The sequence below is a fragment of the Chiloscyllium plagiosum genome, chromosome 16 (assembly GCF_004010195.1).
Source record: "Chiloscyllium plagiosum isolate BGI_BamShark_2017 chromosome 16, ASM401019v2, whole genome shotgun sequence".
Classification (NCBI taxonomy): domain Eukaryota; kingdom Metazoa; phylum Chordata; class Chondrichthyes; order Orectolobiformes; family Hemiscylliidae; genus Chiloscyllium; species Chiloscyllium plagiosum.
Window position 1 is genome coordinate 28,904,981 of NC_057725.1, and position 27,667 is coordinate 28,932,647.

At 40.5% G+C, this 27,667-nt stretch overlaps 1 protein-coding gene across 6 annotated transcripts in view; it reads left to right on the top strand.

Annotated features, from left to right (window-relative positions):
- si:ch211-266k8.4 (TBC1 domain family member 10A) overlaps nucleotides 1-27,667 on the top strand; it is a 111,071-nt gene that overhangs the window by 12,864 nt on the left and 70,540 nt on the right. For 4 of the 6 annotated variants that reach the window (XR_006313924.1, XM_043705639.1, XM_043705642.1 and 1 more), the window contains exons 6-9: nucleotides 4,848-4,971; nucleotides 5,971-6,040; nucleotides 7,445-7,559; nucleotides 25,504-25,621. Coding sequence is in view for 5 of the 6 variants with exons in the window: in XM_043705639.1 (XP_043561574.1) it covers nucleotides 4,848-4,971; nucleotides 5,971-6,040; nucleotides 7,445-7,559; nucleotides 25,504-25,621 (427 nt within the window). In the remaining variant the exon portion in view is untranslated. Of the gene's footprint in view, nucleotides 1-4,847; nucleotides 4,972-5,970; nucleotides 6,041-7,444; nucleotides 7,560-25,503; nucleotides 25,622-26,618; nucleotides 26,705-27,667 lie in introns of those variants that run through there. The other 2 variants (XM_043705643.1, XM_043705640.1) reach the window with 2 other exon arrangements.

Sequence of the window (27,667 nt, forward strand, 5' to 3'; positions counted from 1 at the left end):
GCAAGGAGTGCAACAGGTGGAAATGTCAAGTAACGTGTCTTGGTCAGACCGGCATGTTAGAGTATTGGAATGGAAGAGCAATAATGAGCTGAAATCTAGCAGAGGGGATTTGTGGGAACTAGTAGCATGTTTTCCAGTTCACTCTGCAATCTATTGCCAACCTAGATGTGCCTAAGTTGGAAGTAATACAGAAAAAATATTGCAACAACTATATTTGCATTGTGCCTATAATGAGCTGCATTGTAGAACTAAATTTGACAATGTAAGGCATGTAACCAAAACTTGGTCAAGATACTATGCTTTGAGCAATGTCTTAAAGGATAAGAGGCTATAGAGGTTTAGGAAGAAAAGTGCAGAGCTTGTGTCCTGGACAGCTGAAAATTGGGATGTGTAAGAGGCCAGAATAAGAGTGGGGATATCTATGGGTTAAAGTCATGTAACGTTAAGGAAGATTTCAGAGGGACAAGACAATGGAATGATTTGAGCTTAAAGTGGAATAATCTAATTTGGATGCATTGACTAACTGGAAGTCAATTTAGGTCAGTGAGCACTGGCATGATAGGATATTTACATTAATGTTTTAATTGCAGCTTGAGTTAGCTCTTTGAGTTCTGTTTGCAGGTGTATAATAGGCTTCTGAAATTGAGCTGTAATTCTCTCGTGCTGCTACAGCAACCTGAGAGTTTGCAAATTTATATTTTCACCTTTTCAAAAATTTGGTTTTTGTGCAAATCATAATGTGACAATTGAAATTTTAGTTCAGTCTGCGTTTACTAAAGTAGGTGGAATATAAAAGATTGCATTCTAATTAAAGCAATGTCTTTGTACTTTATGGCATGATATGAGCATTGGATGTGGCAGCAATCGACTTATGAGCAGTCACAAACATCAAGATTGGCAAGTTTAGGCTACCACAACGTACTGAGTTTTATAGTGTGGCACACAGAATTTTGAACAGTAAATAAATTGGCAACACTTAGAATATTTATGAAGTGAAAGAATGGAATTTCTGCAGTGCCTTTCATGACCTCAGTAAATGCCACAGTTATTTACAGCCAACTAAGCAAAATTTTAGAGTTGCACGTTATAATGTAGGAAGCATAACAGTGAATTCATACTGTCCCACAAACAACAAAGAATGAAAGAAATGTCGTTTTTTTTTGACATTAGCTGAAAAGTAAATATTAATCAAATACTGAAAGAGCTCCTCCTTTTTCTTCAAAATAATACTGTGGATTCTTCTATCAGCGGGCTGAGCCCTCTATTTGTAAGGTTATAAAGTAACGTGTGTGACCATGCTGCACTCCAAGTGAGTGCTAATTGTATATCTGTTGATTGGTAAAAATGAGTGGTGGGTATTAATTTGGTGCTAACCTAATTCTCATTTATATGAGAGCACACTGATAGAGGTTTTCTTGTGTTGGAGCTGTAGAGTGTGCAATGCAGTATTTGTAAATAAAAGCTTGTAAGCGAATAAAGCAAGTGTCTGTTCTGTCCAAGGCAAGACGAGTTCACTCTCTGAAGTCCACTATTCTACTTGTAACACCATGTGTTTGTTTTACACAGTTATCCATATAGCCAATTATATAGATCAATCTACCCAGTTCTAAATAGAAATCCATGAACTAGCTTATGACAAGTTATTTAGAAGTGTACGTATTTATAATAGATGTGCATACAGATCACTTAAAGAAAAATGGAAGGAACATTCCCTGTACAAAAAGAACTTTGACCAAATGTTATTTTATGAATAAATAAGTTATGACCTATTTTAGATAGTGATTAGTATGTTTTGGCATACACCGACTGATGTGGGACACACGGTTGTTTCTTGGATTGTTTTCCCCACAAACAGTTCATTCATGAGATCTGGAAGACTTCCTTGCCATAAGTTTCTCAGAAGCTTGCTCTAGATTCTCAGAAGACTTTTCAAAACTGGAAAAGAATGAGTTGGATGACACCTCTCAGCAGACTGCATATATCATCTGAAAAATATCAAATAGCCACGACTCTTGACAACCATAACTCAGCAAGTGACTTTCATTTGAACAGGTCTAAGCAGTTAGGTTGTAACATTTGATTTCCACGCAACTGTCTTAAAACAAAATCTGAAGTATCCTAATACCAAACTTATTTTATAAAGAAAAATACATATATACTTCTGTTGTCCTTCCATCTTTAAGCAGTAGACCTAAAAAAAGTAATAATGGAAATACCTTCATAATACCTGAAGAAGATTGGGATGCCGTTTTTAAAATGTAATGGTTTTTTATAAACTTGAGGCATGTTTACTCATACATGCAAACAATGAATGAGAATGTAACTAATAGTTAGCTTTGAGTACCTAGTACTAGACCTAAGATGAACTCTAGACAAATCATCAGCAATTACATTGTTTCCTTTCCAACAATGTAGACAACCTTTAAATATAGGGTTGCAAGAGTTAACTGCATTGAAGTAGTCTGACATTCTGGTTTTTAATTGTTCCACAAAGACTAAGATTTTACAATCAGTCTATAAGTGTCTCCCAGCAGCCATGGGAAATGTGTAACAGCTAATATTTGGTTGATGATGTAGATGCACCTACAGTATTGTTAAAGAGGGAGTTCCAGAATTTTTGTCCCAGTGATAGAAAAGGACCAGTGATTGTATTTCCAAATCAGGATGTTATGTGACGTGAACCAGAAATTGCAGGTGGATGTGTTTGCATGAGTCTGCTGTTCATCTCAGTGGTAACAGGTTGCAATGTGGATGGTTAATTGGAGGAGGCCTGTGAGTTGCGGCAGTGTGTCTTGCAAGCTCTCAGTCTGCCAAGGTGTGCTGCTGTTGGAGGGAGCAGGTGATTATAGTGATATAAATGGAATTTCAATGCTGTCTTTGGGGAAAAGAAATGCAGCATCAGAATCTTTCAGCATTCAGAACTCCAACTGATCATCCATTTTGGCGCCGATAATTGAGTGTTCAGAATCATATAGCCTATAAAAATGGGTGTGCACTTTAGAATAAGAGAACTGTGTGTATGGACTTTTGTTTGGAATAAGAGAACTGTGTTTAGTGTTCTCTCCTAAAGAGCAGATCTTTATCAACATGGCTCAATGGGTAACATTCTGTTAATAGTCAAAGTAAGTGTTTTCTGCTGGAACAGTAAACTTTGATCCTAACTACTTGTTCAAATAGATCGAAAAGGTCCATTGGTCCCAAATATCAGGTGAATTCTCCCAGTCTGTGAGCTAACATTTCTCTCCTTCAAGCTCCAATATAAAATGTAATTAATTTGCTGTTAAGTGTTTTGCGATGTCGCATATATGGATAGGATCAATCTTTTCCCTGGAGTCGGGGGCATAGGTTTAGGATGAGAGGGGAAAGATATAAAAGAGACCTAAGGGGCAACTTTTTCATGCAGAAGGTGGTACATGTATGGAATGAGCTGCCAGAGGAAGTGGTGGAGGCTTGTACAATTGTAACATTTAAGAGGCCTTTGGATGGGTATATGAATAGGAAGGGTTTGGAGGGATATGGGCCAGGTGCTGGCAGGTGGTACTAGATCAGATTGGGATATCTGGTCAGCATGAATGGGTTGGACTGGAGGGTCTGTTTCCATGCTGTACATCGCCGACTCTGTTGTTCCATTTATTACCCACCTGATGACAAATATCTTCTATGAAAAATGGGCAAGTTTTTGCTAACTTGTAGTGACTCACTATAAGTCAGCCAGCAGTCATCTGGTTCTGTATTCTAATGCTATATTGAGATGTCATATTGCCCCTCAAACCCATTCTGCTATTCCAGCTACTACTTAACTCACCTTCCCTGCTGTACTTTCCTACTGTGATGATAAACCTACTCAGTTCATTGAGTAGCATGCAGTTTGAGCATTTTAGCCACCTTTTTTGAGTGCATTCATTTGAGGAGGACATGGAAGTCATTGAGAAAGGAAAGGAAAGATTTCTCTGAATGGGTTGAGAGGGTTTTAGTGCTGAGTGACGAAACTGAGGCTCTCCTGCTGTCGAAACAGCCAAGTGAATGATCTAAGAGGTGTTATGCGGTGTTAAAGTTTTTGATGAGGGCAAGTTGGGGAAAATGTGGTTGGTGAGTTTGCCAATGAAATAATGCAATCAATTGATAGAGTGCAGAAGGGGGCCATTCACCCCTTCTTGCCTGTGGTAGCTCTTTGAAAAGCAATCTAATTGGTCCCACTCCCTGTGCTCTTACCCCACACACAGCCTTGCAAATTATTTCCTGTCAAGTGCGGTGCTTATCCAATTCCGTGTATTCTTCAATCTGTTTCCACTGCTCTTAAGGCTGTGTTCTAAAGCATAATAATACACTGTCTAAGATAATGTCTCTTCATCTCCCCTCTGGTTATGTTGCCAATTATCTTAACTACACTAAGGCTATCATTAAAAGAACAAAGAAGATGCTAAGAGCATTTTTTTTTTGTGCAGCAGGTTGATGGGACAAAGAAGAGAATTGGACTCAAAAATCCCTTTTTGAGGGAAATGGATAAATATTTGAAAATGCATAAGTTTTTGGGAAGGAGCTGAGGAAAGGAGGGGGGGGGGGTTAATAGCTTTTTCAAAAACCCTGGAAAAGTACAATGGGGTCCTTCTGTGATGCATTTTTCTACAGGAACAGTGGTGGTGGTTGGGCTTTTTCACTTTACCTCCTGTCCAAGTTACTGAACAAATAAATCAGTGGAGAATCAAGCTTAAACTTGCCCATCTCCTACCTGAGGGTCAGTTAAAATGACTCCTCTGAAAATTATCAATTAATTTTTTAAAGTTTAATGCATGTAGCTTTTTAATAGTGAATTCTGGACCCAATTTGTTTTTGACTTGTTTTGCCAGGAATGTCCTACATAGCAGCAATGCTCCTAATGAACATGCAAGAAGAGGATGCTTTCTGGGCTTTGGTTGTCCTCCTGGAAAAGCCCAAGTACCTGGCTGGATTTTATGAACATTCTTTAGATACGTATGTGCTTTGTGTATGTGTCTCAGTATTGCATCTGAGCATGTCTCTGTGGCACACTGATTCTGTTACTGCATCTTTGTGTCTATCACGTCTATCATTGAGAATCTGGCTTCTATTTCTTGTCCTCACTGTGTTGCTGAAACATGATTTGTTAAGGAATCAGGTTTTTAAAACTACAATCACCGATTTATTCACAAAGATTATTTAGCACTTTTCATGGCCTCATCAAATCCTAAAATACTTCAGAGAGCAAAGTAATTGATCGTCACCCTTGTAATGTAGGAAACATGAGAGTAACATTGTGCAGAGCAAGCTCTGATAAACTTCAACAAATAAATTACCATAGCCACTATAAACCTGAAGTCATAGAACTCTTGCCTGTGGCTTAACTTGTGCACCGTCCTGTTTACCTATAGCTTCTGTGCATGGTGACCTAGAGTCAAGCAGCACAGGTATATGAATTTTCAAATCCAACTACTTTCAATGTCTGTAATCTCTAACACCACAATCCCATGCTGCCTCGACCCTAAATTCTGCAATTCCCTTTCTAAACCTCTCCGCTTCTCTACCACTTCTCCCTCGTTGACCTTTCTTAAGGGCCCAGTGGGCCTCCTTTAGCCATTCTAGGGGCAGTCCTCCTGTACAAAGGGCCCAGGATGTTAATGTTTGGAACTTTTAATCTCCTTTCAGCATTTTGCGAATCACAATCTAATTTGACCATACTTTTAGTTGTCTTCGTGCAAAGTTGTTTAATCCCCTCACTAAATCTCTGCCTCTCTAACCCTCTCCTCCTATAAGATCCTCTTTAAATCCTACATCCAAGTTTTTGGCCATCTGTCCTAATGTTTCCTTCCATGACACTATCAAATTTCATTTAGTAATGCACTTGTATCAGACCCCTTTTGGTTGGCTTTTTGTTTAGGGAGGCTGTCTAAATGCAAATTGTTAAATTTCGTTGCATTGCCTATGCTGACTGAAAGATAACTGTTTGCTTTACAGAATCCAAAGGCATGCCAAAATCTTTCAACAGCTGCTGAAACATCGAATGCCCTGCCTCTGGCAACATATGGTAAGCACTTTGCAATAGACCTGAAGCTCAACTCTTTTTCTGTCAGGCTTTGCTACTAGTCCAGCTGTCTCTGGCACAGCCCAATCTTATTATACAAGCATTGTGTTCCCTTAGTTCAGAGTTGAAGGTGTTTTTTTTTCCCAAAGCACCAACCGTGATTGTAAATGTATGAAAGAAATCCAATTCACTCTGGGATCTCCTCTAGATCATGCTGTGATGTTGAAGCATGAGTAGGGAGTATTGGCCAGTTGGAGAGATTAAATGAATATCTGTCTTCCTCAATTACCTCTCTGAAATTAACAAAAGACTTATTTGCATACCAAAACTTCAGCGATTCCATCTCTTTTATACAATTAATGCATAAATCTATGATTTTAATTTCTTGATGTTGCTACTATGGTTTGCTGTCTGCTCGTTTCCACAAATCTGTTACCCCTCCTGATTTGCCTTTGTCCTAGTTCTCTGCCACTTCTCCGGGTCACAACGTCATCTCATACTTCATACCAGTATTGTCCCCTGCAGTGCCCAATCTCTGGCCCCTATCTCCTGCTCTGATCTACTTGATTTTGCCGGATCTGTGCCTTTCCCAGCTGTTACATTCCTTGCTCCTGTCTGGTCAATAACACATGCTATCGCTTCTACTGGAACAAACTACTCTTCAATCCAAGTATCTTCCTCCACATCAACATCTTCAGGGCATCATCAGATAGTAGATTCATACTGACGTGTCAGTTTCAACCACGTCACAAGGAAATATTTATAAATGAAATGTCATTTTTATTTTAAAAAGGTGGAGAAAAGAAGATATTTTTGTGTAGGAATCCATAAGCACATGCAAAAATCAATTTGAAGCACATTGAATGTTAGTCTTTTATTTCAAGGAAATAACATCATTGGATGTTAGTCTTGTCTTGAGGAAATACCTTAGACAGTAAATGAGGGACCTCAGGATCAACCACTTTAAAGAGCTAAACATGTGGAATTTACTGTCAAGGAGTAGTTGTGGCCAACAGTATACAGAGGAACCTCGATTATCCGAAGGACACGGGCAGGGAGAATTTAGTTTGGTTAATTGAATTCCGCATAATCGAATGCTGGATAACATAGTTTAGCAAAACATTGGGACCTTGCGATCTTGCCGGATAATCCGATATTCAGATAATCGAATGCTGGATAATCGAGCTTCCTCTGTAGCTGTGTTTTAACTCCAGCACCAATCATTAGGGCTGAAAGGTTGATTTCTTTGCTGTCTGCTTTACATGTGTTTGAATTGTAACTAATAGTAAGTAGTTTGGAATTCTGTGATCATAAAATGTATTGTCTGAGAGTGCTAATGCCTAACCACCCCTCCTCATCACATTTGTCAGAACAGTATTTACTGACACATTGCTTAAACTTTGGCAGGAGAATTTGGAAGTGGCACCGTTACTGTTCATCACCACTTGGTTCCTGACTCTCTTTACATCCTTGCCTTGCTGGGATTCAGTGTTGGCCATCTGGGATCTAATCATTCTAGATGGTAAGAGCAATACTGCAAAATGAATCTTACTAGTTGTTTATACAAACCAATAATAGAATGGACCTCTGCAGCTGCAGAGAATGTCCAAGCTGGCGTGCCTCCATAACCGAGAACCTGAGAATAATCCAATGTCATTGGTGCAGTGCTGGTGCTATAAACTATTATGCTTTTTGTCTAGAACCACAGAACATTGCAACACAAAAGATATTGTTCAGACTATTGTGTTATGTGGATTCTCTGAAAGACGTATCCACTTGGTCTCATTCCTCTTCCAACCTTTCTTCTGATTTTTCCCTGTTTTTTTTTTGTCATTTTCAAATGTGTGTCTATTTTTCCATTTGAAGCTCCCATGAATTCTGTATCCATCAATATTTTTGGACAGGAGTTCCATATTACTAAAAACCTGTCTTGTATTTCTTGTTTTAAAATTGTCTGACCTCTTTCTTTATATTGTTGAATTTATAATCTCATTGACCAGAAGACGGCTTTTACTCACTGTTATCAAAAATCCCCTTATCTTCCATTCGGCTCCGGTTTGGAGGGCCGAAGGGCCTATTCCTGGGCTGTAAATTTTCTTTGCTGAAAATGTGTTGCTGGAAAAACGCAGCAGGTCAGGCAGCATCCAAGGAACAGGAGAATCGATGTTTCGGGCATAAGCCCCGGAATCCTGAAGAAAGGGCTTATGCCCGAAACGTTGATTCTCCTGTTCCCTGGATGCTGCCTGACCTGCTGCGCTTTTCCAGCAACACATTTTCAGCTCTGATCTCCAGCATCTGCAGACCTCACTTTCTCCTGTAAATTTTCTTTGTTCTATTTCATCATCATCCTGTGAGGAGTCCCATTCTTCCAGTTTCATTGTCTTTACATTTTTCCCCTTTTGCCCCAACATCCACTGCTATCTTTCATGTGCTTCAGCCTCCTCTACTGTGAAGACAGATACAACCTACTTATTTAACATCCCTGCCATTTCTTTGCTTCCTATTATTAATTCCCAAGTCTCGTCCTTAAAAGACTAACCTTTTACTTTTAACTGTTCTCGGCTGCTTTATATAATCGGAGAAGAGCTTCTTATTCAGTTTTTGTGTTTAATGTTTGTTTGCTCTCCTGTTCTACTTTCACCCTCCAATCTTTAGTTATCAATTTGAAAAAAAATTTTGAAACCGCTAGTCATTGAAATTTCGTCTGCAATTTTTTCCTTTCAATTTGGTACTATTGTTAACTTGCTAATTTAACCACCAAGGGTGCCACTTTCTTGCAGAATCTTTCTTTCACCAGAATTATAGCTCATTAAAAATCTGCCTCAGCTTCTCTACTATCTTGTAAAATTTGTGTAGGCTACTCTGTTCAGATCCTTCACAATTGCATTTAATGAAGCTAACTCAAAATTCTCCCCCTTAAACTGTAAAATTAAATTATTTAATTATGATCACACCTCAGTAGATGATCCCAAACAGTGAGATCATTAATGAATCCTGTCTCTTTACCTCTTATGGTCCAAAATAATCTGGTCCCTGGTTGGCTCCACAATACATTTTTTCACGTGTAACTTGAAAGGGAATTTATCTTCCTTCGTCCCTCCTTGTTGTAAAGGTCATAGATTTAAAGCTACTGTGGAAGAAGCCTTGATGATTTGATATAGTGCATCCTCTAGATGGTATATTCTGGTGATGAAGGAAATCAATTTTCAAGGTGATGCACTAATCCAGAAGTTTCCTTTGTCTTGAATGGTACTTGGTTCTCGAGTGTTGTTGGAGCTGCACTCTACAAGGCAAGTAGAAAGTATCTCTCACATTGACTTGTACATTGTCATTGGTGGACAGGTTTTGGGAATTGGGAGATGAGTTATTTGCTGCATAATTTCCATTGTGGAACTTGCTCTAAGAATTGCAGTAGATGAAGTTTTGGGCCAATGATGATTACCCACATGTTGATGGAGGCAGATTCAGCAATGGTATTTTAAATAAAGGTTGCGTTTTGAGCACGTTTCATTACCATGGAATGTCTTCAAGCATTTCACAGCCAGTTGAGTATTTTTGCACTGTACCCAGTGATGCAATGTAGGAAATGCAGAAAGAAATCTACACTCAGTAAATTTGCACAAACAACAATGTAATAATGGTCCAATCTACACTCAGTAAATTTGCACAAACAACAATGTAATAATGGTCCAATTGTCTGTCTGCCTTTTTGTGATGTTGATTAGTCAGGGTGAACAACCCTCCTCTTATTTAAAATAGTGGCATGTGAACTTTTAATTTCATCCTCTTTGACATCTGTAATGAAAGTACCTCCAGTAGTGAAGCATACCTTCTATAATGAACTGAACTATCTGTCACTTATCAACCCAAGTCTTGAATGTTGTTAATGTCTTGACTGCTTCAGTACCTCAAGAATTGCTGAGTGCTGTACAGTTATTGACAAATACCATGGTTGAGGGAAAGTCATTAATGAAGCAGTTGAAGAAAGTTAGGCTGTGTATTCTCTCCAAAGGTCATGTTACAAGCCTTGGTACTTGTTCTCCAACAACTGCAACCATCTTTTGTCCTGGGTGTTATGATAAAGTGTGTCCCACTCCACCTCTATTGACATCAATTTTGTCAGATTTCTTGATATTAAGGGCACTCACCCTTCTCCTTCACCTTGTTTGGCTCAAGCCCAGCAGGTGATTAGCTCTAACACAACCCAAACTGAGAGTCAGTGAGCAAGTTATTGCAGCGCAAGTACTGCTTGATAACACTGTCAGTGACACTTCCTATCACTTTGTGAAATATTGAGAGTTAACTGACGTAGCAATAACGTTGTAAACAGGATATACTTTGGCAATTTTCCACATTGTATTGGTTCAGCTTAATCCTGACATGGCTAGTTCTGAAACATGAGTCTTCAGCACGACAGCCATAGTGTTGCCTGGCACTGTTTGGTTTGGTTTGATTCGATTTATTATTGTTGCCACACCTTTGAGAGAAAGTGAAACGTATTGTTTTGTGTGCTTTCCAGACAAATCATACCTGACTTACATCCAGATAATAAGAAAAGAATGCAGAATGTAGGTTACAGCTGCAGAGAAGGTGCAGAGTAATATCAACTCTAATGAGAAGTCTGATAACAACAGCAGAGAAGAAGCTGTTCTTGAATCTGTTCAAACTTTTGTATCTTCTGCCTAATGGAAGGGGGTAGAAGTGAGTATAACCGGGGTGGGAGAGAGGTCTTTGACTCAGTCTATACTTGCTGCAAACATAATCAATGAAAGGAAAGCTGGTTTTCATGGACTGGTTGCATTCACAACTATAATTTCTCATGGTCTTGAGCAGAGCAGTTGCATACCAAGCTGTGATGCATCTGAAGAGGATGATTTCTAAGATGCTTCTATTAAAAATGTGTCATTGTGGACCTGCCAAATTTCCTTAGGCTTCTGAGGAAGTAGAGGTGTTGGTGTGCTTTCTTGGCCATAGCGTCAACATGGATGGACCAGGACATATTGTTGGTGATGTCTACTCCTTGGAACTTGAAGCTCTCAACCACCGTGGGCGGCACGGTGGCACAGTGGTTAGCACTGCTGCCTCAAAGTGCCAGAGACCCGGGTTCATTTCCTGCCTCAGGCGACTGACTGACTGTGTGGAGTTTGCACGTTCTCCCCGTGTCTGCATGGGTTTCCTCCGGGTGCTCCGGTTTCCTCCCACAGTCCAAAGATGTGCAGGTCAGGTGAATTGCCATGCTAAATTGCCTATAGCATTAGGTAAGGGATAAATGTAGGGGTATGGGTGGGTTTCGGCGGGGCGGTGTGGACTTGTTGGGCCGAAGGGCCTGTTTCCACACTAAGTAATCTAAAAATCTAATCTATCTCCACCTCCGCATCATTGATACAGACAGGGTCATGTCCTCCACTCTGCTTCCTGAAGTCAATGACTAGCTCCTTCATTTTGCTGACATTGAGGGAGAGATTGTTGACTTTATACCATACCACTGAGCTCTCCATCTTTTTCTTTACTGTTTTGTTGTTTGAGATCTGACCCACTGTGGAGGTGTCAGCAGCACATTTGTAAATTGAGTTAGGGTTGAATTTGACCCCAAAGTCATGTGTATAAGGAGTATAGTCAGGAACTGAGTATGAAGTGTTGCAAAGCACCAGTGTTGAAGATTATTGCTGAGGACATATTGTTGCCTCTTCTCACTGATTGCGGTCTGCGGATCAGAAAGATGAGGATACAGTTGCAGAGGAGGAGCAGAATCCTAGGTCTCTCAGTATGGACTTGAAGACAGAGCTAAAGTCCATACTCTGAGGTGTCCTTATTATTCAGATGTTCCAGGAATGAGTGTTGGGCCAGGGAAATGGCATCTGCCATGAACCTATTGCAACGGTAGATGAATTGTGGTGGATTAAGGCAATTTGGGAGGCTGGAGTTGATGTGTACCATTGCTAACATCTCGAAGCACTTCATAATGAAGGATGTCAGAACTACTGGGTTGTAGTCAGTAAGATACGTTACATGATTTTTTTTTTGTATCTGGGGATACAGGCTTGGTGCTGCATTGTCATTGAGGCATGAAAATGAGGGGCCCATTGCCTTCCCAGATGATACTATTGAAAAAAGGTGCAAATTCTTGATATTTCTTGCTTTGTCCAGTGTAATTGGAGGCCGATCCACTGATTTGTTCAGTTGCCGTATACAGAATCTATTGTGACCTTGTTGACTGCCACATTTACCTCTATAGAAAAGTTAATTGCAGTTGGACTTTGGTTGTAAAGAGCTTTGAGATGGCCTGAGGATGTGAAATGCAATTTGTAATTGTGAAGTGCAGGAAGGAAATGATTTGAGAATTGTGTTGCTCTGCTTCCCTGGGTTGTATTTTCGGTAGGAACTTTACTGCTTTGTTTGGCATGCAGTAGAGGAGAGCTCACATTCACTATTCCACACCATGACTCATTCTGCAATATTTGAGGGATATGAGAGACCCTTGCTCACAACTTCCTGAAGGAAATGCAAAGCAACTAACTTTACACTGTCGTATTTACTAAATACTGCATTCTACACTGCTTGCTGGATATTTGTTCACTGCAGCTCTTTGTGTGCGCGTGCGTGTATGGAGTAGATGAGTTTAACCCTTCACACAACCAGTTATGTATAATTAAAGGAAACACTTGTGGGCAATTAGCCAAGCCAATTAAACCTCTGACCTTGACCATTCAGAGACAACAGCAACAGGTGCATGGGAATCTCCAGGAACCCCTTCAAGTCGTATACTATTTTGCCTTAAAACAATGTCAACTATTCGTTTATTGTCAGTGAGTTAAAATCCTGGAAGCACCTCCTTGAGTAGCAGTGGAGGTATACCTTCACACAGGTACTGTGCCGGTTCATGATGACCACTCACTACCATCTCCTCAAGGCAATTGGGGACGGTGAATAAAAGTTGGCTATGCTCGTGATGCTGACATCGTGGGAATGAATTGAAATACAAAAGAGATACCCAACGTTGTAACCGAATGTGGCTTTTTGATCCATACCCAGGTTGTTGGGGCCAACAGGAGGGGGTTAAAATTAATGTCCATTACCTGCCTGCTGTTCAACAGAATTAATATACAATTAATACTGCACATCAATTTAATTTTGTACTGTAACTTAATAGAATAGTAATAGGAGCCGTTTTGATTTGAAGTTACGCTACACTCCATTGATGCAGCGCTGCACTGTTGTAGATGCTGTCTATCGGGAATAAAGGTTAAAGTAAGACCCTGTTTGTCCACTCAGAAGCATGTGAGAGATTCCATGACGTTTTGTCAAATGCACTGGCAAGTAATCCCTGGTGTCCTGTCCTGGCTAACATCCAACCCTCAAACTCCTTGAGTACAAACCATCTGATAATCTCATTGCTGTTTGTGCATCCTTGCTGCACACAATTGGCTTCTGTATTTCCACAGTACAACAGTGACTGCACTTTGGGTTTGAAGATTGTGACAGGTGCTTTTGAAATGCAAAAACTTGCATTTTTTTCTTTTGCCAGTTAAGGAAGCAGTGGGTAAATTGAGGTTGTGGCTAGCCATGCACTGATTGTCTTGGGGAATATTTTTATTTAAGCCTTTGTAAACATCTCCTCATTCCATCCCACCACCCCACCCCAAACACTCAACAAGAATCGGCATTAATTTGTGCTTTTTCACATTGGAAGGTGCCATCCCTGATTTGGCTCTCATATTTCCATTAGTACTTGAAAAAGCAGTTATTGACTTTAGAAGGCCTGAGATACTGTGTAAACACAATTTTTGAAGTAAGGTGGCAAGAGAGGTCTGTAAGGAAATTTAATAGGATTAATGCCTCCAAGATAAATACATTACAGATTCACAATACCTCCTAACTCATAATGTATTCTCCACAGAACAGCACCAGTTGGCACAGGGTCCTGTGTAGATACTGTGAAATTCCAATGTATTGATGAATCACTTTTTAGATTTGCCACTTAGTGTAAAAAGCCTCTCTTAAAGGAAATGGTCTTCAGTCACGATTGTATTTTAGGTCAAATGTGCCAAAACCTTTCTTTTTTAAAAACCTCGGATGCATTCTTCACTGAGGTGTGACATTTCTGACATTGCTAGCTCTGGCTTAGCTTCAGATAGATATTTAAAATCTGAATTTGTATTTTAAAAAGTCCTTATCTGGATCACAATAACGAAATGATTAATTTTGCCAAGAGGGATTTAGACCGCAGAGGCAAATCTTGGTTTTAGGGAGTGTTCAGATTAGACCTCTGTAGTTATGAGGGTTTCCAGCCCTCGGTGAACATTTGGTTTGTGATATAAACTGAGATCAGCAGCTGGATTCTGGGACCAATGTGGAATCTCCCTGTTGGCACAGTCACCTCCCTCAGGCGAATCCAAAAAACACTCCAAATATTCAGGCACTTGTGAAATCTGATTGGAACATCCTGAAGTTTTGATTGACATTTTGCTAACTGTAATACTCAATGAAGCAGTTTGTAAGTGCAGTAATACAGGAAACTTGCTGACATAGTTAAGACTTAACATTGTGACATTTGGTTATGCTCCCTTTCAAGATATCGTGAATCATTTAGGTTTTTTCAATAATCTGACAACTTCAAGATCACTCTTACTGCTCCTAGCTCTTTGATGTCCAGGGTATGTTTGAAGAGGCTAAATTCAAACTCTTGAACTGTACCATGACAACAATTCAACACCAGTTGCATAAGGCTAGAAGTAACAGAAGCAGGATTGACCTTCCAGTTCTTCAAACCTGCTCACCTATTCTGTAAGATAAACTCCACTTTTCCAATCTCCATATCTCATTATTCCTTTCACATCAAAATATCTTCAGTTTTAGCCTTGAATATTCTCAATGATTGAGTATTCCTAAAGTAGAAAATTCTAAAACAGTGAAGACATCCTCTTTGTTTTAGTCCAAAATGACTGACTCCTTACCATGAGATTGAACCTTTGAGTTCTTGATTCTCCAATCAGAGAAAGCTGCTACCTCTGTCCTAGCTCCACCAACTCTTTAGGACCACCTGGTATATAAAAGTAGCAAAACCTAGACACCCTGACTCTGGCATGAATGTTGAAGAAATATTTCATTTACAGGAAAACCAGTGACCATCAGGACACAAATTTAGGGTCATTGCAACAGAACCAGAAAGCACATGAACATTAAAAAAGAATGTAGGTTGTTCTGAGCAGCAAGGGCCATGGAACTTGATTCAATATATTTTCAAAAGGAAAGTGAGTTAATGCTGAAAGTGGAAAGATTCCCTATTGAGAATAGGGCTCTCTTTCAAAGAGACAACACAGACAGAATGGGCCAAATGACGGTTCTATTATTTTCATACCATGCAGTTCTTGCACCAACCAGTGAACAGTGCTAGAGAGCAACATATAACCAATCTTGGGAAATTTCCACGCCTTTCTGAAGAGGATTTGAAACTTAGTAATCCTAGTTGGTTCATACTGAGCAGAGTTCCAAAATGATTACTGCCATAAGAAGTACACAAGGGGAGCTGATGGCCTAGTGCTATTATTGCTGGAATTTAACCCAGAGACCAAGGAAATGTTCTGCGGACCTGGGATTGAATCCTGTCATGGCAGATGGTGGAAACTGAATTCATTAAAAATCTGAAATGTAAGAGTCCAACGATGACCATAAAAATATTGTCAATTGTGAGGAAAACCTATCTGGTGGGCTAATGTCCTTTAGAGAAGGAATCTGCTTGTCTTACCTGGTCTAGCCCACAACACTCCAAAGGGGTTGATTCCTAATTCCATTCTCGAGCAACTAGGGATGAACAATAACTGTTGCCTCATCCAGCCACACACTATCACCATGCATGAATGAATAAAAAAAAAGTCAAGTGTCCTCTTGGTTCAGCCATTCCCGGGGGAGCCAATTTGTAGTAATAATGAAACAGAGATGCTACTTTTCACATGGAGGTGGTTCTGGCCACTTTTACAATCGTACTGCGCAGAAACAGGCCCATTGGCCCAACGTATCGAGGCTGACCAACAAACACCAATATACACTTATCCCATTTACCTGCACTTAGTCCATAGCTTTTTATGCCCTGGTATTTTAAGTGCTTCTCGAGGCTTTTTAAATATTACAGCAGCACCTGCCTCTATCATTCCTCAGACAGCTCACTCCATATTTCCACTACCCCAGAAGGGGGAGAGAGAGGGGGTTGGTGGGAACGTTTTCTTCAAATACCCAATAAACCACATACTCCTCACCTTCAAGCCATACCTCCTGGTTTAAGATACATCTGCCACAGGAAAAAAGATTCTCACGACATGCCCTGTCTATGTCTCTCACTTTTGTAGACCTCAATCGGATCACCCCACAGCTCCAGGAAGAACAAGCCCAGCCTATCCAGTCTCTCCTCATAACTGTCACTTTCCATCCCAGGCAATATCCTGGTGAATCTCCTTGACCACCTTTCCAGTGCAATCACCAGTGACAACCAGAACTGCACACAGTATCCCAATGTGGCCTAATTAACGTTTTATATGGTTGTAACAAGACTTCCTGTGTCTATAATCTTTGTTCCTAAAAGTAACCATTTGAAGGACATTAACTTTAGTGTCAACAATTCTTGGCCAGTCTTGCATCCTCCCTGAACCTCAGCTCCTTCCAAGTATTAGGTATACACTTAGCCTCTCTGCTCCTGTGCAGAGAGATTCCCATTTCTCAAGTGACTTCTCAGCCATAGTTTCCTTTCCTGGATTTGTCCCCAAAAAAAAGGTCTTTGTATGAAACTACATTCCGTGTCCAAATGATTTTAACCATTCTAACATTTACTGCACTGGACGTTAGCTGTCAGTGGTAGTTCTCAGTCAGGAGCACTCTCTTGGCTCAGATCAAGACCCAATCCAAAGACATGAGCACAAGACATCAGCTGGCACTTTCGTGCAGTACTGGCTGGGAGTTTTGCTGTCAGAGGTGACTTGACTTGGGGAAGAAGTTGAACCGGCTGCAAAAATCCTATTGTACTATTTTAAAGAAACTTAGAGGAGTTATTCCATGTCCAGAGGAATTACTTCATGTTCAGTGGCCATCACATGATCAATATCGCTAACACCGACTATTCAGATGTTGCTGTTTGTGGGTGTTTGCTGAGAGGAAATTGGTTGGTCAGTTTATTACGTTATAAAAGTAACCATATATGCAAGGTTTGTGAAGGTTTGTAGCTGAGGTTGAGGTTTTAGGGTGTAGGTTTGCTCGCTGAGCTGTAGGTTTGATATCCAGATGTTTCATTACCTGGCTAGGTAACATCAGTGGCGACCCCCAAGTGAAGCTTCATATATGACACCTTTCACATGCTTTATAGTCATATATGGTTACTTTAGGGTGTAACCATATATGACTATAAAGCATGTGAAAGGTGTCATATAAATGCAAGCTCTTCTTTCTCATTTTATCCGGCCCCACCCCCCTCATTCCATTTCCTGTCCCCCTCCAACTGGCTCAAAACCAACTTGACCCTTTTCTTCTTCTTCTTATGGATTTCTAGCTCAGCTCAGCTATTTTCTGAGCATCTCCTTTGATTTTCTGCTGCTGACAAACTGTCTTGTGATGATGCAGTGAGCAGCATTTATTGTTGAGAATGCAGTTGTTGACCCTTTGAGCAGTGTGAAGCTGCTTTTTTGACCTGGCAGCCTTCCTGTTGTATATCGTAGTCTGTGCAGTTTGACTGATAGAATTGCTGAAATATCTCCAATCCCTCCAGGGGCAATTGGTCGGTCAAATTAATGAAGCACTTTTCTAGTCTTTTAGAGTTCATCCATCTGAGCTAGCCCGTACGTAAATAAAATACTTTGGGGGGGGAAAAGAAAGACTTGATCGTGTTACCACAAATACCCTCTTCTGCTACACATTTAGCTCTTAAACCTTCTCTCCAAATGTGAGGGGGGAGTAAAAAACTTGCCTTTTATTTAGAATGTTCACAATCTCTGGACTTTTCAAAACATTGTATAACCAATTATTTACTGGTGAAGTACAGTTACAAAATAGGAAATCGTGGAATTAAAAGCACTGTAGCCACATAGATACAACATTGGCTAAGTGACAGCAAACAGTGTGGATGATGGATCTGGGTTTTTTTAAAAACTGGACAGAGGTTTACAGTGGACCTTTCCACATGTTTGTTAGGACTCTTGATCTTCCTGATCCATATTAATGACTTACATCTTGATATACATTGGACAATTGCAAAATGATGATATGAAACTTGAAAGCATCATGACAAGTAAGGAGAAGAGTGTAAAACTTCAAAAGACGTGAAGTGATTCATTTTAATACAGTCACGATAAAGGGAGAACAGAGTAAATTTAAGATGAGTGCATTGCCCCTCAAGCAGGAGGCAACAAGGTGTTACCTGATAAACTACTTTCCCTTTTTATTCTGTCCCTTACAGAGGTAGGCTAAGTGGGATTCCCAAAACTCTCTTTATTAAGTTTGCAAAGTTTAAAATAAGCCCACAGAAAAATCCTAGAAGATGAAATCAGATATAGGATTTACAAAGAAATAGTAGAATGGGGTGGATGGAAATTTGTTTTTCTATTCTATCTACGCGCACAAGACCTAGGAAATGAAGGAAGACTGCATAACAAATTAATTTACCAAAATTTATAATGTATAACCTGCGGTATTTAAAAACTGTTGAGTTTCAACTTCCCAGAAGTCAGTATCTGATGTTAGTTTCCTCAGTGAGCCAGTCCCAGTAGTTTTTCTCCTTTGAGACAAAAAGTAGGTTTCATCCCATCCAGCAGCTTGGAAGCAGAGATGGACGATCTCTCGTAGGTTGCCAGTTCAGTCTGGGGTCCTGATTATTTTCTGGAAGTCAGACAGCATCTGACTTGGAATCTCAGGATTGTCTATTGAAGCCATTCAACAAGCTCTGAATTTAGTCATGTGACAAAATGGCCACTTATGGTGCTGACAGCCCATCTCGATAGGCTAATTAGAAGTTTATTAAACTAAGTATAGCTTTACCTCCTCCATCAGAGCAAAGTGAAGAGGTAACTTTAAAAGCACTGGAGCCAATTTTAACATAATTGCTTTGGCTATTTTCCTTTACCCACAGTGGGCTGGAGGTGGATATTCTGCCTCTGAGTCATCTGTGTCAGCTTTAACTGCAAAATCTATATGAATCAGGGAAGTTCAGAAACTTGTGGAAGTATGAGTGTGATCTGTTTTGGCTATTTTGCATCTAGCAAACTTATGATTCTTTAAAACAAATATGGGTAAGAGTACCATTTTCTTTGGGATTTCTCCTTGTACTCCCTAGCTATGAAAAGTATGAATAATGCAGAGATGTATGAAGTAAGTTTAATTTCTAAAAGGGGTGAAGGAACAGAGGATCTGGGTGTACATGTGCAAAACACATCAAAGGTGACAGGGCAGGTTGAGAAGTGTTGAACAAAGCACGCAGCTGCCTAGACAAGAGTTTCTCCAAATTGTGAAAATTCTGACCACTCGCCCTGTCTATTAGTCCTTCACAATTTATCCTGAGAGATTTTTCGTTCGCAGTGATGAGTTGTGACCATTTCCAAACGTTGAGGTGGTGACACAGTGGGGACTATTCATGAAGCAATGTCCCAGGTTTTGATTAATGTGGACTTCAAGTACAAAACCAAGATGATGTGTTAACCTGGTACAGAACATTGGTTTGGCCTCACCAGGAGTCTCACTCCAGGAAAGATATGAAGACATTAAAGAGGCTTGTGGAAAATATTCATAAAAATGAAAGTTTAAAAAATTCATGCTACATCGACTGCCAAACTTGGGACTGTTTTCCCGAAGAAGAGCAGATTAAATGGAGATTTGGTAGAAGTATATAAAATCATGCACAGAGTAAAAACAGTTTCTGTTGGTTTAAGGATTGAGAATAACAGAACATATTTTAAGAATTATTAAAAGAAGCAATTGACGCATTAGGAAAAAAATGTTTCCTTGAGATGAGTTTTTGAGATCTGGAATGCATTGCCTGACAGTATGGCTTTCTCAAATTAGATTAGATTACTTAGTGTGGAAACAGGCCCTTCAGCCCAACAAGTCCACACTGACCCGCTGAAGCGTAACCCACCCATTCCCATACATTTACCCCTTTACCTAACACTACGGGCAATTTAGCATGGCCAATTCACCTGACGTGCACATCTTTGGACTGTGGGAGGAAACCAGAGCACCCGGAGGAAACCCACGCAGACACTGGGAGAATGTGCAAACTCCACACAGTCAGTTGCCTGAGTCGGGAATTGAACCCGGGTCTCTAGCGCTGTGAGGCAGCAGTGCCACCGTGCCGCCCACGAGGAACTTGCTGAGGCAAGTTGAATTGCAGCATTTAACAGGAAGGTAGATAGTTACCTGAGAAGGAAGAGTGCAGGATAACCGGAAGGAGGTCAGGAGTGGCACTAGGCAAATTGCTCATTTGGAGACTCAGTGCAGACTCTGGGCCAAATGGCCCTCTTCCATTTGTCTATCATTCTCTGATTCTGAGAGAGCCACCTTATGCATTGCAAGTACTGACAAACAATGATCTGATAACCTGCAATGGTTAAGGAAGTTACAAGGTAACTATATAAAGCATTGTTTGGTCCCAGCTGGAGCATTGCACCCAATTCTGAGCATTGGATTTTGAGAAGATGTGAAGCCTTTCAAGGGGGTGCTAAAAAGGGAATAGTCAGTTGCATTGGTCAATTGGAGAAGAGAAACTCGAGCAGAGAAGATTTGAAAATTGATTCAACCGTGATGTTCAACGTCATACAAAGTAGGCAAAGAGAGAGAGAGAGACAACCTGGGGATTCCATTGGTGAAAGGGAGCAGAACCAGAGTGCAATGGTCTCGGGTGATTCACAAAAGTATCAAAGGCACTATAAGAAAAACATTTTGCACAGTGAGTTCCTGGGATCTATAATGCAGTGATTTAGGGTAGTGTAAGTTGAAGTGTGACTTTCAAAAGGAAAAACTTGAAAGTGTTATGTGGAAAGGATAGGGAGTTAAATGATGTACCACCTTTGTAGAGAACAGAGATGAGCTCACTCAGCCAAATGGCCTCCAGTGCTGTAACTGGTCTGCAATTCTGTGGTAAGTATTAAAATTGCCCAAGACACTGGAGAGGAACCGACTCTCCTCCTTCAATATAGAAACCGTACAATTGTTCCCTTCGGCCTGAAGGCAGACAGTGCCTTGTTTTATCATCTCACTTGGAAGATAAATAGGTATGCATACGTTATTTACATATCAGATTAATATAAAGTTTGCACTAACATGTGACGTGTAATCTTATTAACATCTGTTTTTATATCATACAGATTTTGTGCTAGATCTGTTTTGAAATTAATTACTGCACAGTTTGTCAATTTTAGTCTCCTTATTTTAGAAAGGATGTAAATGCAATGGATCTGATTCAGAGGAGGCTTGTTTGATTTCCTGCAGTGAGTTAGTTGCCTTATGAGGATAAATTAGACGAGCTGTGCTTATTTCTGCCAGCATTTAGAGTAAGGGATGACTTGATTGAAGCCTGTATGATCCTGAATAGTCTGACAATGATAATACCTCTTGTGACTGGGGTGGGGTACAGTTGTAAAATTACTGGTTGTTTTTTCAGGACAAAGTTGAGGGGAAGTCCCTTCTCAAAGGGTGATGCAACATTGGGCTTCTCTGCGTCAGGTAGTGGAGTTGGAGTCATTAACACTTTTTAAGACAGAGATGGATGCAGTCTTGTTGGGTGGTAAATGGCAATCCGTTGAGTCATGAAAATCAAGTAAAGCACTGAAAACTGTCAGAGAAACTCAGCAGGTCTGGCAGCATCTGTGGAGAGAAAACAGAGTTAACATTTTGAGGCCAATGACTCCTCTTCAGAAGTGCTGACCAGTCACCATACTTGAAACTTCAACTCTGTTTTCTCCCCTCAGAAGCTGCCAGACCTGCTGAGTTTCTCCAGCAGTTTTGGGTTTTGTTTCAGATCAGTCATGATCTTTATTGTATAGCAGAGCAGGCTCAAACAACTAAATGGTCTACTTGCATAGTAACTTACGTATTGAAGAATGTGGGTCAAAAAGTGTGGTGCTGGAAAATCACAGCTGGTCAGGCAGCATCTGAGGAGCAGGAGAGTCGATGTTTCGAGCATATTACATACTTCTGCTCCAAGTGCTTGTGCTCTCTCATAACCTCATTTCCAGAGCTATATATTTCATCTCATCCTATCAACGCAACTTATTCCTTTCCAACTTAAATTTCTCCATTTCTCTTAAATGCATTTAGTGTATGTACCTCGAGGATTCTTTGTAGTCCTAGATTCTGCATTTCCATTTCCTCTCAACAAAGAAGTTTCTACTGAATTTCCTATTAGATTCAGGGCTGTTCTACCTGAGTAGTGAGGCACATCATCGGCTATTAGTGTAGAACCAGAGGAAACTTGGCTACACGGAAAATGTCCATTCACGGAAACTAGCCATCTATTCTAATCTCTTATTCCAGTTTCTGGTCTGTAGCTTTTGCAGGTTACCTGGTTTTAGGTAGATTCGGATTCCTCTTAAATAGTTTGAAGGTTTCTGCCTCCATCAAAACCAGCAGCAAATTCTTTCTACATGTAAAAGTTGTTTGACAGGTCCCCACTAATTCTTGTACCAATCACCTTAAAGCTGTGCCCTGACCCTTCCAGTAGGGGAAGGAGGCCTTCCTTGTCTGCTCTATCCAACTCCTCATTATTTAGTTCCCCTTGATGAAAGCATCCCTGAGCTGCCTTGGTTCTAGGGATCATGCTAACCTGTCCAATCTTTTTTCATAGCTGCTACTTTCTAGTGCTGGCAACCTATTGTTGTTAGAATACTGAATGGACTCTCACATTCTTAGCATCCACTTGTAACTGTTTTTGTCGCTGTTTACCTGTTATTTATCTATGCTACATAACTCTGTGATCTGCCTGTATTGCTCGCAAGACAAAGCTTTTCGCTGTGCCTCTGTACATGTGACAATAAATTCAATTCAATTCAACCTTAGTGTAAATCACTTCTATACTGTATCTGTGTTGACACCTTAAGGGGCCTGTGAATATACACTCTAAGGTCCCTCACTTCCTGTAATTACCCCCCCCCCCCCCCAAACATTCCCCTGTTCGTGTCTTCCCTTGCTTTGTTTGCCCTCTTTTCACATGCATAACCTCACATCTTCTCTGGATTGAATTCTATTTAACATTTCTGGAATTCTGCATATAGTTCTGATGAAGGGCTTTTGCCCGAAACGTCGATTTTGCTGAAGATCCTCCGATGCTGCCTGAACCGCTGTGCTCTTCCAGCACCATTGATCCAGAACTATATTTAGAATTGTCTACTCTCTTGGGCTTGTATCTATGTAATTGGTGGACAAGGTTCCTGGAAAGTGCAGAAGATTGATACTGCCCCTTTCCATTTGGGGTGGAGCCTGGTATGATTGCAACATTTAAAAGGCATCCGAATGGGCACACGAATAGGAAGAGTTTGGACAGATATGAGCCAAATGCTGGCAAATAGGACCAGATTAATTTAGGATATCTGGTTAGCATGGACGAGTTGGACTGAAGGGTCTGTTTCCATGCTGTATAACTCTAGGATCTATTTAAATAAAAGTCCAACCTTGGTCAGTCCACTACTTTTGACTCAATGGTATTGCACAGTGGGTTTTTGCAACTGAAGACCTTTATCTGTGTTTCCGATCCACCGATAAAACAAACTGAAAACAGCACTGACACTAATCAACTTGAGAGTTGGAAAGGACACTACATCAGCAGTTGTCAAAACATAACACTTCCTATAGAGATTGTCAAGCTGGATCATGGGGAAAAGTTAGTTATTGGAGAATGGCCAACATCAATGCTGGGTTCTGCTGATCCTGCATCAATTGCAATTGCAGTGCTCAGTATTGGAAAAACAGAAGTGAGAGGATGTAGCCATTGGGAAAGTTTGCATAAGTTGAAGCTTTTTACTCAAGAATTGAGAAAGCTAAGGGGTAACTTGAGGAAAATTTTCAAGATTATGAAAGGGTTTGCTAAGGCAGAGATAGAGAAGAATTTTCACCTTTGCTAAATATTATAAATATAAGATGATAAATTTAACTGAGGAATTTGGGTGAAATCCCTTCACCCAGGCACTGTTGAGAATGTAGAACTCAGTACCACAGGGGTAGGTCAGGCGAATAGCATAAATGCATTATAAATGACGTTGGATAAATGTGAGACAGAAAGGAAGAAAAAGAAGCTTAATGGGGTGATAGGAGGCAGGGTGGGGAAAAAATATCAACACCAGCATAGATCTGTTGGGCTGAATGGCGTGTTTCCGTGTTGATTATTTGTAATATTCTGTGGCAGTCCTCTCCGAGATGGTCGCAATTTTGATAGCACTGTAAAAAAAAAAAAATATCACATTTTGACTACCCATTGTGTGGGAATGAAAGCTTCTCAGTTTTACTTTCAGTAGCCTCTAATTTTTAACAATGTTCCCTTGTCAAGAAAGAAATAGTAGGTGTTTGAAAATTTTTTTACATGGTGAGTAGGGAGAATGTAGAATTTTGGGACAACAAGCAGCAATATTACCTTGAGGGTGTGCAAGAAAATGTGGAAAAAATGCAAGGAAACAGATTTTGATAGGTCAAAGAACCTGTTTGTTCTGAAATGATCTGCAGTCTGACTGCTTTTGCATGTCCAAGTCAAAGTTGCCTGAGTGAAATTGTTTGGAGGGAGAGGGATTCAGAGGAGGGAAATTTTATCGAATTATGAAAGTATAGAAGGACCCTATTTGATCCAGTATGTCTGTGCCAACTCTTTGAAAAGGTATAGTTCCTTTCCTCTGCATTTTCCCTGCAGTGCTTAAAAGTAATCCCTTTAAGTATTTATCCAACTCCTTTTTGAAAGTTACTACAGAATCTGTTTCTACTAGTCATTCAGGCAGCACATTCCAGATCACAACAATTCATGGTGTTTTAAAGAAAAGCATTCTTCCCTCTCTCCCTCTCTCTCTCTCTCTCTTCCCCCACTCCATGTCTCCTCCAGTGCCCTGCAAACGTATCTAAGTTTGTTCAAAGTATTTCCACAGAAAGGAAGTGGAGTGGCTCAATGTTTTGTTAAAATGACCTAAATTTCATTAAGCAGTGTCTCCTTAAAAATGATTCCAGAATTTAGGCCGATTCATCATTACAGAACTTGATTGAACAAGAGACCCTGGTGCAAGCTGACCTTAAGGCATTAACAATTTATTGCTGCATTTCAGTTCAATGTGGATTAATGTCATATTTAATCATTATCAACGTTGTTTCACAATTTTTTGTGGTTAGGATTTAGACCTAAAATCTTCTGACTTAGGCACATCTGCTACCCTGGCTGAGTCCTGAGAGGTGGGAGGATAGATTATTTAGTTTGAATTATTATTGATTTTTTAAAAAAAAATCCTGTTCCTTTGTTTCTCCCCTAGGTATCAACGTAATATTCAGCACTGGCCTGTGTATTCTACAGCTTCTAGAACCTCGGCTACTCGCCATGTCTGATGTCTCTGTGCTTCTCCCGACCCTGCTCCGGATTCCCGTTGATGTGTACGTACAACATCGCCTTGAGATTTCCAAGCCTCTTCCAGTTGTTGCATGTCAGTAGATGAGTCTCTGCACATGGGTAGCGCAGTGTAGACACGGCCCAGACAGGGTGCCTCGGGTTGAAAGTTCACTTTATCATCCGTGTAATGTGTTCAATAATTCCGGTCAGCCAGTAGCAGGAGTTGACTGTGAAGCATTCTTTCAGGAGGGAAGCCTACCAGGTCAATAATGCTTTCCAGACTAGGGGTACTCGTGGTTCCTGGTCTGCCTTTGCAAGGAACTGAACTGGACTGGACCAACCACTGAAATATTGTGGCTATGAGAACACGTCAGAGTCTGGGAATTCCAAGGTAGATAACTTATCTTATGACTCCCGTGTGCCTGTCCATCTACAAGGCAAAAGTCAGGACTATGATAAGATGCAGAGACCTAAGCAGGTGGAGAGCACCTCCATTAACCGGAGTGGAGAAGTCCAACACAGTTGACGACTCAGAAGTCTGCTTGATTGGCACCCCATCCCCCATCTTGCGTGTTCATTCCCTCCATCACTAAGTGCACAGTGGCAGCAACATGTACTGTCCACTCGTACCAATGCAGCAACTTACCAAGGTTGCTCCAACAGCACCTCAACTGTCGGCCTATTGACTCCCACCCAGAAGGATGTGGTCAGTAGCTGCAACAGAGCACCACCACCAGCAAATTCCTTTCCAAGTCGCTCACCATCCTGACTTGGAAACATATTGCTGTTACTTCACTCTCTCAAATCCCAGAACTCCCTCCTCAACAGCACTCCAGCTGTGATTTACGGTGGTTTAAGAAGGCAGCTCACTACCACTATCTTAAGGGTAATTTAGTCATAGCAGACAAATCATGGAATTGCTAGTGACACTCAATCCATGGATTTTTGGCACTATTGACCACTCAGTGGTAGCACTTTCTTCTTTGCTAGAAAGTCATGGGTTCAAGTCTTGCCTCTTTAATCTATGCTGATTTTTTTCAGTTCAGTATGAAGAGAGTGCCACACTGTTGGAGATGCTATTATTAAATGAAGGCAGACATAAGATTCCAAAACACAATTTTGACAGACATTTTCTGGATTATTATGTAACCAATAAAAATGAACAAGTTAACTGATTATTTCTCATTGCTGTTTGTGGGAGCATAATGTGCACCAATTGACTGCTGCACTTCCTACAGCACAGCTGTTGATTATAGATTTTAAAACAAAACAAAGTGCCTTGCAGCAATCTGAATGAGAATTCCCACCTCCAAGTTCAGGCTCAGAGATAGCACCACATCCAAAATCTGGGAGTTCACCACATGCAAGCCCCAATTGTTCATTTCCAATTAACCAACCTTCTAAGGGTAATGATAAATGATTTGCCTTATCAGCAAGTTCACATCCAGTGAACAATCTTTTAATGATGTTTGTCAAAATCAGTAGCGTACAGACTGTTCAACTGGAAAGTTACACCTTGCATACATGGGCCAAATTAAAATCTCCTCCCTCGTGAGACTGTTCCTGATAATGTCATGTCACCAGATGGTTCCTATCAGCATTGTTCATGTTGTGTTTAATGATCTTCCTTTACTGTCGACAGCGCATCATTCTTAGCTCTCCAGGAGTGTGGGATTTTACTAAACAACTTGAGTTGCCAAAAGTTATTTCCTATTACTCAAGTTTTCACTCTTCTCCTGTTAACAGATCCTGTTACTAGTGATGAGTGAAAAATTTCTTCTCAGGATTACTGAGCCCTTATGTTCTACCGATAATATTTTATATTTTAGTTGGAGCTGCTTCATTTATTGTATGGATAATGTTTTTTTTCCGTCACTTAGTCACCCCACACACATGCAGGCACAAGTACACACGAATACACTTTCACGTCATTCAGCACTGACACTGTCTTTCACTGTCTCACTTGGTTTATTTGCTTTCTTTCTTTCTCTCCCTCTCTTCGTGCTCTCTCTCTCTCTCTCCGTGCCGCCCCCCCCACCCTCTCTCCGTGCCCCCCCACTCTCTCTCCCTCTCTCTCTCTCCCTCTCCCT